A 14,902-nucleotide genomic window follows, 5' to 3' on the forward strand; every position below is an offset into this window, starting at 1 on the left:
AAAGGCCACACTAGTACAAACTGGAAATCCTTTCTAATTTCTGCTTTCTCATAAATAAATTCAAAGGGCCACATTATGTCCTCAAAGAATCATGGGATTTAAATCTTAAATCAACTCAACTAGATAGAAAAAAAAATACCCTTGGGGTACATGAGGTGAGTGGAGGAGGGGCAGAAAGGTAATTTTCCAGGTAAGTTGCAAGTGAATTCTCAGTTCCTTCTGCTCTCTACAGAGGACGAGTCAAGCTCTAATTAGTGAAGACCCTTTCAAGGATCACAGCAGTTGGTGATTTTACCACCATTCCACAAGTAGTAAATAGGAATAGACTAGGAATTAGGCTATAGGGTCAGAAGGGAAAGTGGACACATTTTGCCCTGGAACTCCATGTCTAGTCTGAATGGACTTGTTTAATCTCCTGTAAGTAAGGTAACTCATGTCCCAGTCAACTAGTTTGATATTCTTTTTTTTCTGTCTCTCTACCTTTCTTTGTCTTTTTGTCCCTCCCTTCCTTTTTCTTTTCACTGAGATTCTCTTTGAGGGGATAAAAAAATGTTAGATCAAAATTAGACTTACAAATATAAGTACCAAAGAAATAGTTGGTATACCAATGAAGAGAAAAGAAGAATCAAATAAGTAGAGGACAGGAAATGAAGTGATAATTAAGACTGGTAACTTCCTAGAGCCCAGATCCACAGGTGGAAATAAAAATGAGGAAAACTACAGGAATCCAGGAATGTTGTGAGCCTCTAACAACACATTGGAAATTGGAGACATGGGTAGGAGATGAAGGGATTGATGGGGACTGAGCCTTGAACCAATTAAAAAAGTCAGGCAGGGATGAGATTGAGAAGAAACCCTTGGGAACACACAGAAAAAAAACTCAGTGATAAGATTCAGGTGAATTTGATTTTTGAAATTTGCATTTTGAACCTAAGGAGACTCCACAACATAAAGCAGAGGAATGAACCTAACTACTGTATGTCGGGAGCATGAGACATTACCCTCAGGAGTACTGCTTGGTTGATGCAGCAAGAAGCACGTTATTCTGATGCAGGACAAGATTGTCTCCAGGGCTCGGCATGTTCCCAGGCTCCCACTTTTAACTCCGATCACATCCTCTCCCACCTGAAAGGACCTTAGAGTCATCTAGATGAATCATGCTCATTTACAAATGTCACTGAGACTCAGAGAGTTTAAAGAACATTTTCAAAGTGTATAGCTAGTTACTTGCAGGTGTAGCTTGCGAACCCTCATACTAAACCATAAGTAGGAAGGTTGGACTCTTTCCCTCTGTGATGTGACGCTAGCCCCCAATTTTCTTGTGCTTTCTCACTTTCCCCCTTTCCAACCCTAGCCAAACAGTTCTAATCCCCTGTTTATTTAAAGTCCTCCATCAAATTTTGTACAAAGTACATCATAAGATGCCCCAGGCTTTGGAAGGAAAGAGCTTCTGGGTGTTTCCTAACATGCCTGAGTCACAACCACTTTTATTTAAGGTGTTTTATCTTGGTTCAAGGGGATGTTTTAAAATAAAAATTGCTCAGATGAAAGTCAAAGTTTACTTAATGAGAAAGATGGTGATGGAGATGGGGCTTTTACAAGTAGGTGCTTTCTGCTCTTTAAATAGCCTATTGGTGAGTCCGATTCTCAAAGCACCCAAGAGTTACTCATTTGGGAGAATAGCTTTTCTGAAATCCTCAACTGGGATGGGACATCAGAGCCTTATAGCACGGACTGTACCAATGAAGACCATCATTGGTCTGTACTGAATGTAGCCGAAAAGATGGGTCTGTCAGAGTGGGGTTGGTTGAGGACTCTCTCAGGGCCAGAGAACTCAACAAATAGAAACAAATTAGGAAGCTCTGGCATTCCCTTAAGCCCTTCAATGATCTTATAATCTTGCTTCTGTTTTCATTTCCTTTTCAATCTACTGGGTACCAGTTTTTGCCAAAGGAGCCACCAACCAGTCATTTTGCACACTTTAAAAAAAAAAAAAAAAAAGCCTGATTTTGTTTTCTGGCCCCAAACAATTCATTATTGCAGAGGCAACACAGTATGACCTTGTTCTACCTTAGAGGAAAATGGATTCCTGCCTATTGGTTTTTTGAGGGAAGCCTTTGTTGTAGGAAAGGATCTTAGTCATTGTGGTTTAAAAAAACAAAGGTTAGATTCAAATCTCTAGCTGTGATGGGCATGGAGTTTGTACGCCTGTTTCCAAACTGCCTGAGTAGGGAGAGGTGCCGAAGAGAGCGCAGCAGGCATGGGATACTGTGGCCTAACTTCCTCTGATGGAAGATGGTTTAGGTGGTGGCCACCATTGCCTGCCAGAGGAGACCAAATAGTTATGACAAATTCAAAAATGGTTATCAAGTTATCAACCCCACTAGGGTTCATGAAGGAAAGAAGAGCGTGGACTGAGGTACTAAGAATGTATGAAGATGACCCCAATGCAAAATCATTACGCAGAAGAAGGCCTAACTTTCAGGAAAGTTGTAAAATCTTAGCAAGGGATTCATTCCGCAAACCATTTTACTCCTGTTGTTAACCAAGAAATGTCGATAAGCCTGAATATAGACTGCTGACGTCATTTTAGTCTGCCAAGTAGAGTAGGTTATAAGTAGTTTTTAAACAATCCAATTGGACATACATTATATTCACAATACTTTTATAGAACTAATTCTACAAAATATGACGACAGGATAACCACGGTCTGACAAGTCACTTCAGGACGGCGCCTACAAGGTGGAAACACGACTACATTGGCTCTGCGGGGACTGGACAGAGGTGGAAGCTCATTTTGCCTACGCTGGTCATTGGAGTACTTGGTGGACGTATGTTTTCACGGTGATCTCATTGCTTGGCTCTGATCTGATTTGCACTAGCCTACTAGGTACCACAGGGTCATGGCCCAATGGAATAGATATCATGACACTTGGGGAGAGATTTTGGTTCGTTTGGTTTCTTCAAGTGTCCACAGTTTACATTTTTAAGAAAATGAAAATCATTAACACATCCATGCTTCTCCAGAGACCCTGACGATTCTCTCAGTGATGGGTAATTTTGAAGCTGAAAGTCATTTGGACCAGAACAGTTGCTGGGACGACATTACACTGAGCATGCAAGCAACAGCCGAGCTTGGAGGCATCGGAATTGTGTCTGATGGCTAGAAAAATCTTTCTGACCACAGTTTGAAGTGGTGGATACATTTGATTTCACTGCTGGTAATTTTCAAAGGCCTTTTCTAACAGTCTGTATTAAAAGCATTCATTGCTGTCCTTTGGTGGTTATTATTTTTTTATGTTGCTGTAACAAGTTGTGTGTTTTGTCCCAGCAACTAAAGGAAAGCCTGCAAAATTAAGATCTGGGCAAAAGTCATCTCCTCGATCAAAGAAAGTTTCTGGCTTTTACACAAAAACTCAGTGAATAGAACGAATGTGTTAGCATATGCTGTCGTTAAGGAAAACTACTCATCGGTGTTTACAAGCTTTCAGGCTAAAAGCCCTGAAACTGGGGAGAGGGAAGAGAGTCCACCAGACCTTTCCAAAGTTGAAATGACTTGCTTTGTTGGTTTGGAGATATGAAATGAGAAGCGTGACAGCATGTAGGAGTCCCCACCATTAGAACAACAAACAGAGAAATGCCTTGTGTGCATCAGGTCCTCAACTTCCACATCCCAGGCACACTCACAACCTTCCTGGTATTGTTATAGCTGGCAGGGTACACCTGATCTGGCAATTGTTGAAAAGCTGCAAGAAGGTCTTCCCTTTAAACATACGAACAAAGGGATAAGAAATACAGGATGAAAACTAAAACTACAAAAATATGACTGTCAACTGTGAAAATAAATAAGTTTCCATTTATTAAGAGCTGGTGTCAATGCAGCCAAAATACACACCCATCCAGGAGATTCACCTGCCCCCCTTTTGTCTTCTTTTTTTGAATTTACTAAAATACATGCTTACATCGTTGGACCATTTTAAAATTGTTGTAATAATCCATTTCCCTTAATTACAGTTAATCGTGGTGGTGACCATCATTCTCCTCAAAGAAAAAACAGAGAAAGAAGAGAAATATGCCTTAAGGAGTCTGGCCACTTGTTCATTTTGATTTTGCATTGTTCGATATAGGGAAGATATCTGACAATGAAAAAAAAAAGGAAAAATATATTTTCTTTCTAATAAATAAAAATAATTTAAAATGCTAGAGGCTATACATGACTATTGTATTATGTTCATTTATAAATGAAATCATTCTCTTTTCCAAAATACATGGAAGCAATATTCAAGGCAGACAAAGAGAAAGATCTGTCTATTTTTCTTGCAATTCTTGCTTCTCCTAACATTTCCACCAGTGATTCAGCATGTAAGAGGAAGAAAAGTCACGTCACCATTTATGAAGTTTGTCAGGCTTTAAAAAAATAGTTCTGGTCTCCTGGGAGTCAACATTCATCTTCAACTTCTCTGATTGGTGGAATCAAGCTGCTTGTGGATTTATATTGGTTGATCTGGTTAGCCATGTGGGTACTCATGGGCTTGATTTGAATGTTTCTGGGATAGGCATTATCCGGTTCATCTGTAAACCATTTCTTTTCTGCTAAAGGGCAAAACGGATAGAGAACAAGAAGGAGAAATGAGAAGCTTAATTAGTCCTAGGGTACAGACTTTGGAAAGTTCATTGAAAAATGCAAAAAGGAAACCGAGAGAAGCTGACAGTGAGTAATTGCTAAGAGAGACAGTGCAGGGTAGGGAGAACCCCCGAACCTGAAACATACCTCTGCTGCCTGTAGCAAGTGATGACCCAACGGGCTATTGGGACTTGGAGGCACCAGGGATGGACTTCTGGGAATAAAGAGGGTACGGAAGAGAAACTCTGGCAGTGTTCTCTGGGGTTCCTTTGGTGGCCTGAAAAGCTTTGGAGGCGAGGAGATGATGAATGTGACAACTATTGGGTATGAACATTGCACCTAAAGAAAGATGTGTGCATCCACTGATTTGAGTGGAAGATGAGGAATGTTGTCCCTGCCGCAGGCTGAGTGATCTAGACTCTCACGTGGGACCTCCTTCTCCCAGCCTTGGCTTGGCTTTGCTTGTAACAAGCAAATCTTCTGATTTCTTTGCGGCCAGTTTTGGAGAACTTGAAAAAAGCCCACAGATTTTTGCTGGCCAGTGAGGGTGAAAATTAGAATAGCAGCTAATGTTTAAAGAGGATTTTGAGATGGCTTTTATTTCAAGAACGAAAACTGTCGGTCTAAAGTTAGGAAAAGAATTCCTAGTGGCACTATCTTAACCGACAATAATAACCCAAGCTGTCAACAAGAGGGCTTGGCAAAGTCTGGGCACTTCATCTCCACCCTAAACCCGGAAATGGCTGCAAGAGGCTGCTGAGTCAGGACATTCAGAGGCCGGGGCGAGGACGAAAGTGGCCTAGCGCCGTCTTAGCAGTTTAGCGCTATTTCACAAGACTCAGCCCTCATCCCCGCCTCTTTCTAGGATTGAAATTTTCTGGGAAATCAGCCATGTGGGTAGATAAGAAGGGACGGGGGCAAAGAGCGCATTCTAACTTGGGAATCATATGTCTGATTTTCGTGGCTTCGGAAAAGTCAAGAACAAGGGAAAAGCCTTTCAAGCACACCCACTGCTAGAGAGACAATGGCCTCTCTGGCCTCCTTTTCTGCCTACCAGGACAAGTCCTAACTGCCTGGTCCGTGGACCTGGACTGGTATGTTGGCAGAAATTGCTCCCCTGGCTTGATCTCAATTTTGTGTGCGTGTGCGTGTGTGCTTGTTTGGCTAATGATTTATTGACGTGACCTCTATGATCGGCTCATGACCACTCTGCTTGTTTCTCCTTGATCCATAGTTTCTCTTACTGGTGTCCAGTGCCCTGAGCCCCCAGTACAGACACTGAGCTGGAGCTGGGATGAGCCTGGGTGAAAGCTCACTCACTCCCCTTTGTTCAGCAGCTCAGTTTACCCCCTGAGGAAACTTCCTGCCTCTTGGATCAGTCTCCATCCCCCGCTCTCCTGCACTGGCTCTCTCACCTATTATAATTAAGTTCACTTTGATTTGAACAGATTGGACGATAGGAATTCATAATGCTACATCCTCACAGTGAAGCTAACTGATTAAGTGCTTTAAATTATTCCCCCTGACAGAATGATAAAGTTACAATCTGTTCTGAGATGATCTACAGCTTGCCAGACTCCTACAGCTTCTTTCTACATTCATTTATCTTTTTGTCAAGCAGAGTTTTTTTTTTTTCTCTTAAGCTTCAATTCCATAGATCTTTTAAAGTCATCAGCACATCTGAATTATTAATGAGGCTTTAGAGGCAAGATTCCTGATGGGCTGGTTAAAAAAGGTTGTATAGAAATCTGGGACTGTGTACACATCAAAATAATTTCAGCTCCATTTAAAAAACCATTTAGTTCAAGTATGACATAGATGAACCATTATGCATTTGTGGAAACCAATTTTTTTTTGTGATCTACGATTAAGCTAACCTTTCAGAGAGAAGTAAAGTGTGATGGTTATCATGTTTAAAAGCATTGCCAGGCCGCCGAAACAATTTCAAACTATGACTTTTCCCAATGGTTTATGTGTAAAGATGATTTTCAGAAGGGCTGAGCCCAGTGTCTGTGCTGTTTGCCTGAGCTGCCCTTGGTTTTGGCCATGCCGTTTGGTGGACAGATTTTGCAAAGGGATTTAGTGCCAGGCTGGACACACCAGGTTGGAAGGGAGAGTAAACTCTGCTGATGGCAACGAGGAGGTCTTTTGGGTGAAAGACCTAAGACAGCTGCAATTTGCTGAAATTTTTACAACTGCTGCGGAGAATAATTGTTCAGAATTTAGTCTTTACAGTTCAATTCAAAGTTGGCATTTTGACCTTTCACAGCAGAGAGAATATCAATTTCCTTCTGCTGTCTGTAAGAAAGAGAGCATTATTTCCCCATTTAAGCTTCTTTCTCTAAGCAGAGTCGTCCCTGTGTTTGGCTGTTCAGCTTCAACACAAGAAGGAGCTGTATTAACACGTAGCCTGCTGATGACTTGAAGTTTTCATTATGTCCAAGAAACAGGCTTTTTAATTCAGGTGCCTGGCAAGATATACATCTACGTGTTGTTGGAGATTTGGTTACACAGGCTATTGAAGAAATGGAAATACATGCATGCTCTGAGCATTTTACTAAACTGGGGGCAAAGGTATTTTATGAAGAGCTTCTCCCGAAGAGCTTCAAAGGAACCACACTTTAATGAGTGCCAGTCATTCTGCGCCAATGGAGAGAGCTTTGCTATGATAGTGACACTTTGGTTTATCAAATCTTGCCTTCCAAAGAAGGAATTGCCCTACTGGGTACCTACAAAATTGGCCATAAGGAAGAATACTCAAGGAAAGAAGTCACGTGAGTGCTGAAGTGGCCCAGGGTAGAGCCAAATCCCTAAGTTGATCTCTGCTCCCTGCCTCATCCCATGAGCCAGAAAGATTTCTGGGGGCTTTGTTTTCATCCCTAAGATGAGAAGGGCAATAGATCCAGCTTTGAAAGCATCCTCACTGCCAAAGAAAAATAAATCCACTTGTTAATAAGCTTCTTGAAGATGTGATGCATGATGTCATCACCATGAGTAGAATGTGTGACCTGCCTGAGGTTAAGGGAGGAGTGGCATTTCACAGGCTGTGGCAGGTGGGCTGGTAGAACAAGATAAAACCCAGGAAATAACTGTGGGGAGATGCTGGCAAAAGAAGGGACACTGCCACTGGGAGATGTCACCTACCAAGACCAGCCCTGCCATGAACTATCCACTGCGATCAGGGAGATGGCATGGGGTGGTGGGTTAAGGGCCAACGAATCTGGCTCTCTCACATACTGGCTGCATGGCTCTAAGCAGGTTGTTGCATAATTTATCTTAGCTTCAGTTTCTCTTCTGTAAAATAGAGCAAATGACAGGACCTTCCTAATGTTGTCTGAATGAAAGGGGCTGGTGCCCATGAAGCACTCACTCACATACATGGGGAGTCAATGTGAGCTGTTAAGATTATCAGTATTATTAGTAATTTTAGGGGGCATTATGGCATAGTGGCAAAGTGCTTCGACTTTAGTTTTAAATTCCACTCTGTCACTTCCTGGCTGGGTGACTTTGAACAAATCTGTCCTTTGGATTCTGCATCTTTCAAATGGAAAATGCTAACAGCATCTACATCTGAGGTTATGCTGAAACTTGAATGAGTTAATATATGTAAAGTACTCAGAAGAGTGTCTGGCCCAGGGCAAGCACTGGGTGTTTGTTATCTTTTAGTATAAGGTTAGCATTAACGTGAGTTCTCTCTGTACTAAAGGATAACCTAAGGGTAGGTGACAACTTTTGGTGTGATTGCAAATGAACTGGGTGTGGAGAACTGAATTGTGTAACTAGGGTGCTGGCCGGAAGAGCAGGGACTGTGGCAGCACAGATGGCAGAGAAGGGTTTGGTTGGGTAGCCTTCCTTAGGGAGGTGAAGCGAGGACGGAGTGACACCCTTCAATGGGACTTCTTTCTTTAAAATAGTGGCTTTCAATTTGACAGGTGCCCTACTCCACCTGCAGGCCATCTGCACTGTCCATGGCTACTTTCATCACTGAAATTAAAGGGGCTAGAATGAGGGTCAGGACTTCCTCCAGGCTCAGAGGGCCTGAGGACCCAGAAGCACAGCAGCAGGCTGGGCTGGGAAAATGGAGCCTCTGCTGGCTCTGTGGGCTGTCAGTGCCGTGGGATTTAGCCTCCTCACTTAACTGCTCCCCAAGGAAGAAAGCATGCAAGGGGAGACCTGCACCACAAGCTGAGGTTTAGAGAGAGAGGGCTTGGAGGGAAAAGATTCCGTCTGGATAGAGATAACAGTTGAGAACAGGAGGAGCTAACCAGGAGCCCAAGCCTTCAAAGCTAACACTGCTACCTCTCACATCTCACACTTCTGAGAGCTGGTCTGGACTTCGCCCTCTGCCCAGCAGACTCCAAGGCCCCAGTGGACCCTCCCCCTCCCCACACACTGCCTCCTTCCCTCTCCATGGCTATGTCATAGAAATGAAAATTGCACCAGAACCATTATAAAAACTGTCTTGCTTCTTTACAATAGTCTAATACAACTCCATTTGCCCCTTTTTAACTGTAAGTCTGATGCTACCATTCTCCTGGCAAAGCACCTGCCCCCTGCCTGCCCTCTTCTGTGGCCCTCAATCCAGTTGGTACCCCGAAGGCAGACTTTTCACTCCTCCCTTTCAGATGGCAGGGGATAACCGCTCTCACCTCCCTCTGCGATGAATGTACACCTTCCCGCTGGGAGAGCGTCTCCCAGGTTAGTGACAGCTACCTCTTCATCACATTATGACAAAGCAGGGATGGGCTGAAAGAAGCTGATTGAGACACTGATTTGTTTTTTACCCTGTCTTGACTTCCGTGGGCCCTGAAGTTTCTGCACTCTCCTTTTTCTCCTTCAGGAGCTTGTTGCTATAGGAACCTGGTAGGTTGATTTAATTGTCTCTGTTGGGACAGACACCTTTCGGCTTTTCCCATGCTGAAGAAGAAGAGTCAGTCAAAAGGTTTTTCTGGTCATCTGGGATGTTGACGATGCTGGCAGGAGGCACAATCTCTCCACTCACTGAATGAACAGGGCTGTTTTCCTTTCTCAGAAGCTGTGTACTCAGCTCGACAAAGTGCCAACAGCATGACAGCATCGTCAAGCACCTACAGGGCATTCCTTGAATTTTTAAAGATAAGTCAAGGAGGGGAAGATAATTTATCACATGATTAAAGATATATAACAATGTTTAAAGTCAATTGATTTCAAAAATATTATTGAGCACCTAGTGCAAATAAGATTCTGGGTCATAACATAATAAATTCTATTAACGCACAAATAAAATTTGAAACCTCTCCTAATAGTGGTAGATATCTAAATACAAGGGTGCAACTTTTTCTTTATCCCTTTGGACTGACTTCCAGAAGGACCCTGGATAGCAGTTATTAGGGATGCTGATTTCATGATTGTCTGAGTGTTGAGGCTGAGGGTTTCACTGGGCCTCCTGGTCTACTCACTTACTTAAGTTTCACCCCTTTCAAAGCCTAAAACAAACTGAATTGAATGGCTTACAAATCGCTTCTCTGTGAGAATGGTGCCGATAATTGAGTTTCTAGCTGTTGTTCTTTTTAAGTGCACATACTTTCTCATCAAATAACTCTTTCACTTTCCACCCTGACCTACTCAGGCTTTTGTTTTTGTTCTTGTTTTTCTTCAGGTGGGGAGAGGGGAGAGGAGAGACATAATTTGAAACCTTGCATACCTCCTTCCTAAGAGAACCTGAAAGAGGAATGAGAAGTTTGGGGTCACAAGGAAAACAGTGGAAGAGATTATTCATTCACATGAGGAAAGTGTAATACAGGAGTTTGTGATCACACAAAAAAAATCGAAGTAATAATGACACCTTTTCCATCATTGACTATGTCATTAACCAATCAACTCTCAATTGCGTGCCTGAAGTCCAGGGAACATCCCCAAATTTCATCTCAAGTCACAGTCTGTTCCCACTCCATTCCCATCACAAGATCATCTCATCAGAGCTGCTAACAGATTGTATATAGAACGCATTTGGGATCAACTTATCTCTATCTGCCCAATCTCTGGTTGGGATTTCAGAAATGTCTGAAAAGGCAGGCGGCAGAAGAGACCTGGGTAAGAAAAAGACTGAATCATCAGTACCCCCACCCCCGATAACTGAGGGTGGGCTATTGAGTTGACACATACAGCTGAACTGTTTTAATTTGGGGGGGGGGGTTAGTCCTGATTAAACATAAAGGTGACTAGTGTTTTTTGTGATTAATAACCTTCCTGGCTTAAATCGAAAGGAAGATCAACTATTAACCAGGAAGTGGGTTTGCCGAATGGAATAGCTAGCTACAAATGTTTTCCAGAAAAGTTTATCACCTGGCATCATCACTTGATTTAGTAGGTCTTGCCAAGATAAACCCAGAGATGTGGACAGACTGATGGGGGACTGGGTTGGGGTGGTGGTAACGGGGAGGTGGGGGGGGGGAGTGGAGGAAAGCTGGGTTTCTTGATGGGAAAATGCTTGTGGACTTGGAGCAAGGTACCAAGGTGGGCAGGGAGGCCACGTGCAGATTGAAAGGCAAGCCAGATGGAGAGAAGTTCCCCCCAAATCACCCAACCCCAAACCCAAGAACACCAAAACAAACTCTAAGTTGTCTAGCGGTAGCAGCAGTTACAGCCTCATGGCGCTGAGCAATTTAGAAAGTGGAGGAAGGAGAAGGAAGGGAAGAGAAGGGGAGATGGGGAGGAGGGGGAGAAAAAAAGCAAAACAAAAATAAATAAAACCACAAACAGAACAATATAAATCAAAATAAACAAACCAATAACAGAATAAAATTTGTAACTCCTTTTTTTTTTTTTTTTTTTAATTTCACAAAAGTTTTCACAAGGACAACGTTAGAGAAGAAAACCGCCAGCAGTGGCTAGGTCATGCAGAACCGTTAATTGTCATACCTTGGCCCATTCTATTCATCCTTGTTGCACTTTAGAGAGAGAAGTAAGCTATGTGAGTTTTACAATGCTTTTCAACTGTCATTATTTCCTGTCGAGCACTTTAACTGGCACATTCTTATAGTTATAAATTTTCTGAGGGCCTCACTTGATAACCTCCTTTGCAAAGAATGCATGAAGGGCTCTTCATGATCAAAACTAGGGGACATGTGTGTGTGCATATATATATATACATATATAGGTATATATGTGTATATATAGTTATATATAAAAAGGTAGTTATACGGAATATATAAATCAATATATATAGGGACAAAAAATAATTTTGAAAAAAATCTTCCATTCCTAGGGCTTTTTCATAGACATGTATACAATTATGCCCCCCCCATACTGATTTGAACACTGTACTGCCCTGTCTTTGGTGTGGGGATGGAGGTTCTAACTGAGCCTCACCATTTTGTCAGTAAAAGTGCTTGTCAATTCACACAGCAAGCAAATCTCCAAAACTATCATGCTTGGGGGAGGTGGGGGACGGGGATCCAAAATCTAAACCCAAAACATTCACCATAAAAACACCTTTTTAGAGATGGTACAGCTGTGACATCTGTCTCCTCCCCTCCACCCCCTATTCTCTTCGATGGAATTTTGTCTTCAAGGAAACATCTCACATACATAGCTAGCAGCCCCGGGGCTAGTCCATCCATACAGGAATTTGGTTATGGTGGAGTTGGCTGATTTTGAGGAACTACTGCACTGCCTAAAGCATGATTTATTTGCATGCGTAAAACATCTGACAACTGTATATTGAAAAAAAGGGTATTCTTCTACCTTTCCGCTCATGCTTACTAACTTAAAAAAAAAGGAAGAAAGAAAGAAAACAAAAGAAAAAAATAATTATACCAAAATGTGTTTGGCTCACTGTCACACTCTTTTCCTTCCCTCCCACCTCATGACAAGGGGTCATTCTCTATGACTGTCATTCACCTGCCTAAGTGAATTGGCTACGGCTCGGAAATTGACGATGAGTTTTCCCCACCAGCTTTCTGCTTTGGGACCGCCAGCCTCCCGCAGCTGTGCCGACAGTTGAAGGCGGTAGCTGGCTTTTGTCTTTGTTGAGTCACCTGTGGCTTGATCCTCCTACATCCTGATTTATTCAGCAGGTTGGCTCCTGGAAAAGCATGATCTGCCACTGGGTGATCTTCCTCTCTCTCTACCACGGCCCCAGCCCTCGTTCCTCCCTGGCATCGGGGCCCTAGCTAATCAAACAAAGGGGAGTAGAAAAGTCCCCTGAGAATGCATGGAAAAATACTTGCTCTTTTCTGAGCATTATTTATTCTGTACATAAGGTAAGTAATTCACCTTTTAAAAGATGTAAAAGTCCCAGGAAGGCAGTTTTTAATGACTTACATCTGATATTTATGATACATATGGCTTTTCATCCCAAATGTCAAAAGTGAGAGAAAAAAATAGTTATTCACATGGCAGCATAAGGAGACAGAATAACAATTTAATATGCAATCAAAGCTCTTTTCCCTTTACTTAAATGACTTAGAATTAGCTACATCCACAAACGGAATACTATTCTTTCCTCCACAGTAAGGACAGAAGTGTTCATAGGAACTCCCGGAGGAAGCAAGCTCTGGGACAAAACGCCTTGGAAAGTAACTAAAAAAATCTCTGATGTTCTCTTATAACAAGCAAGTGCTTAGTCTTCATCTACACAAATGGCAAAAGCCTTTCAAATGCTTCACAATAGATATTCGGCCAGAGAGTGGAAACAACCAATACGTTTTCGTTGCTTTTGGGTAGCTCGTTTCAAATAAACGTGTGTCTATATTACTGCGTGTGTATTAAAAACAAACAAACAAAAGGAAGAAAGAAAGGAAAACAACAACAAAATCAAAACCCAAAGCACCCTGATGATCCTGATAAATCAGAATAGACTTTTCCTCTACATTAACTAAACTAGCTTTGCATAACCGACGTGGATCACAAGCGCTTCCTTCTAATCTGTGAACTCATTCCTGCAGTGAGCTATTTATGTCTGGAGCATGCCTTTGGGTTATTTTTCCCCTAGAATCATAAATAACTTTTGGTCCGTCTGCTTATTTGCTGTTGTGCTCAAGGGTTTTATGGTGGTGAAATAAAAATGACAACCACATGCACACTATCATACATATGCAAATATGTGAAAAAAAAAAAGGCAGGGGGGAGACTACAGGGGAAAACGGGAAAGTTACTGTTGGAAACACCCACTGGGGAAATGAGTGGCAGATACAGTTTCACACATGGAGGCAGTGGATACACATATCAGAGCCGCTCTTCCTGCACGTACTTCTGTTTGTCTCGGGACTCCCGGGACTTGGGCCGGTTCTGCCGGTTTGCAGTGGATGGGATGGAGTGAACGGAGGAGCTCTTCTTGCTGGAGGACTGGGACGAGTGGGAGGAATGGGAGAGGCTGGCCCGGGACTGGCCGGCGTTGTGGTCAAACTGCATTAAGCAGAAGATCAGGTCCGTCGGCACGAGCTCAAACTCATACGGGGGGTTGGTGATGACATACCTGGATGGGGAGAGCAAAGAGGTCACAGGATGAGGAGAACTCGGCGAAGATTTCACCTCTCTGAAGCAAACCAGGTGTACCAGAGGATCTGGAAGATGGACTTCCAGCTGGTCCAAGGCCTTAAACATCATCTTCCAAGTGGAACCAGATCTTCCTTTATTTAGCTGGACAGAGGAAGCCAGCCATGAACCCTGGCAGAGACGCTGAATTAGTGCCAGTCACGGGAGAACCAAATGGTACTTCCTATGGTCTATGCACCCCTTCAATACGGTGTCAAGTTCACTTCTGAACCTGAGTAGCCTGAGGGCACACAGCTTTCACGGACTGCACTGCGCCTCTCATAGCAGTATGTTCCCACAATCCCAGACACCCATCACGTGATCTTCGTTAACCACTATCTAGCAAAATCAGAGTCCTTCCTCTCTTCTTACCTTTGGTGGAGGTTTTCACTAAATGGAAGAATATAAAACACCTTCCTGCCTGTGTGTCCCTCAGGCTTTAGCTATTCTCCCTAATTTGATCAGGTTTCCTTTGGTTAACACCAGATGTAACTAAAAATCACTTTGTTTCATTTATTGTTGTGGATTTCAAAAGTGTGGTCTTCAGGCAGGGTGTATCAGCATCATCTGGGAACATTTAAAAATGCAGATCCTTAAGCAACACCCGTCCCCCCCCCGCCCCAGACCTACTGAGTCAGACACTCTGGGCGTGGGATCCAGAAATGTGTGTTTTAACCAGTTTTGCAGAAGATTCTTATGTTCACCTACCTTTGAGAAGCCACGATCTACAGCAATTACACTCAACTCTGGCTCCAAACTGTA

The 14,902-nt window shown here is 42.8% G+C and overlaps 1 protein-coding gene across 15 annotated transcripts in view; it reads right to left on the reverse strand.

The window, feature by feature from the left end:
• Positions 1-3,823: 3,823 nt before the first annotated feature.
• The window catches only part of KCNMA1 (potassium calcium-activated channel subfamily M alpha 1), a 705,404-nt gene continuing 694,325 nt past the window's right edge, over positions 3,824-14,902 (reverse strand). For 5 of the 15 annotated variants that reach the window (XM_074374292.1, XM_045522767.2, XM_074374288.1 and 2 more), the window contains one exon: positions 11,403-14,081. In XM_074374292.1, coding sequence (XP_074230393.1) covers positions 13,832-14,081 — 250 coding nt within the window. In that variant the 3' untranslated portion in view covers positions 11,403-13,831. Of the gene's footprint in view, positions 4,594-11,402; positions 14,082-14,902 lie in introns of those variants that run through there. The other 10 variants (XM_074374290.1, XM_045522769.2, XM_045522772.2 and 7 more) reach the window with 6 other exon arrangements.

Source organism: Camelus bactrianus, chromosome 11 (genome assembly GCF_048773025.1).
Source record: "Camelus bactrianus isolate YW-2024 breed Bactrian camel chromosome 11, ASM4877302v1, whole genome shotgun sequence".
Taxonomy (NCBI): domain Eukaryota; kingdom Metazoa; phylum Chordata; class Mammalia; order Artiodactyla; family Camelidae; genus Camelus; species Camelus bactrianus.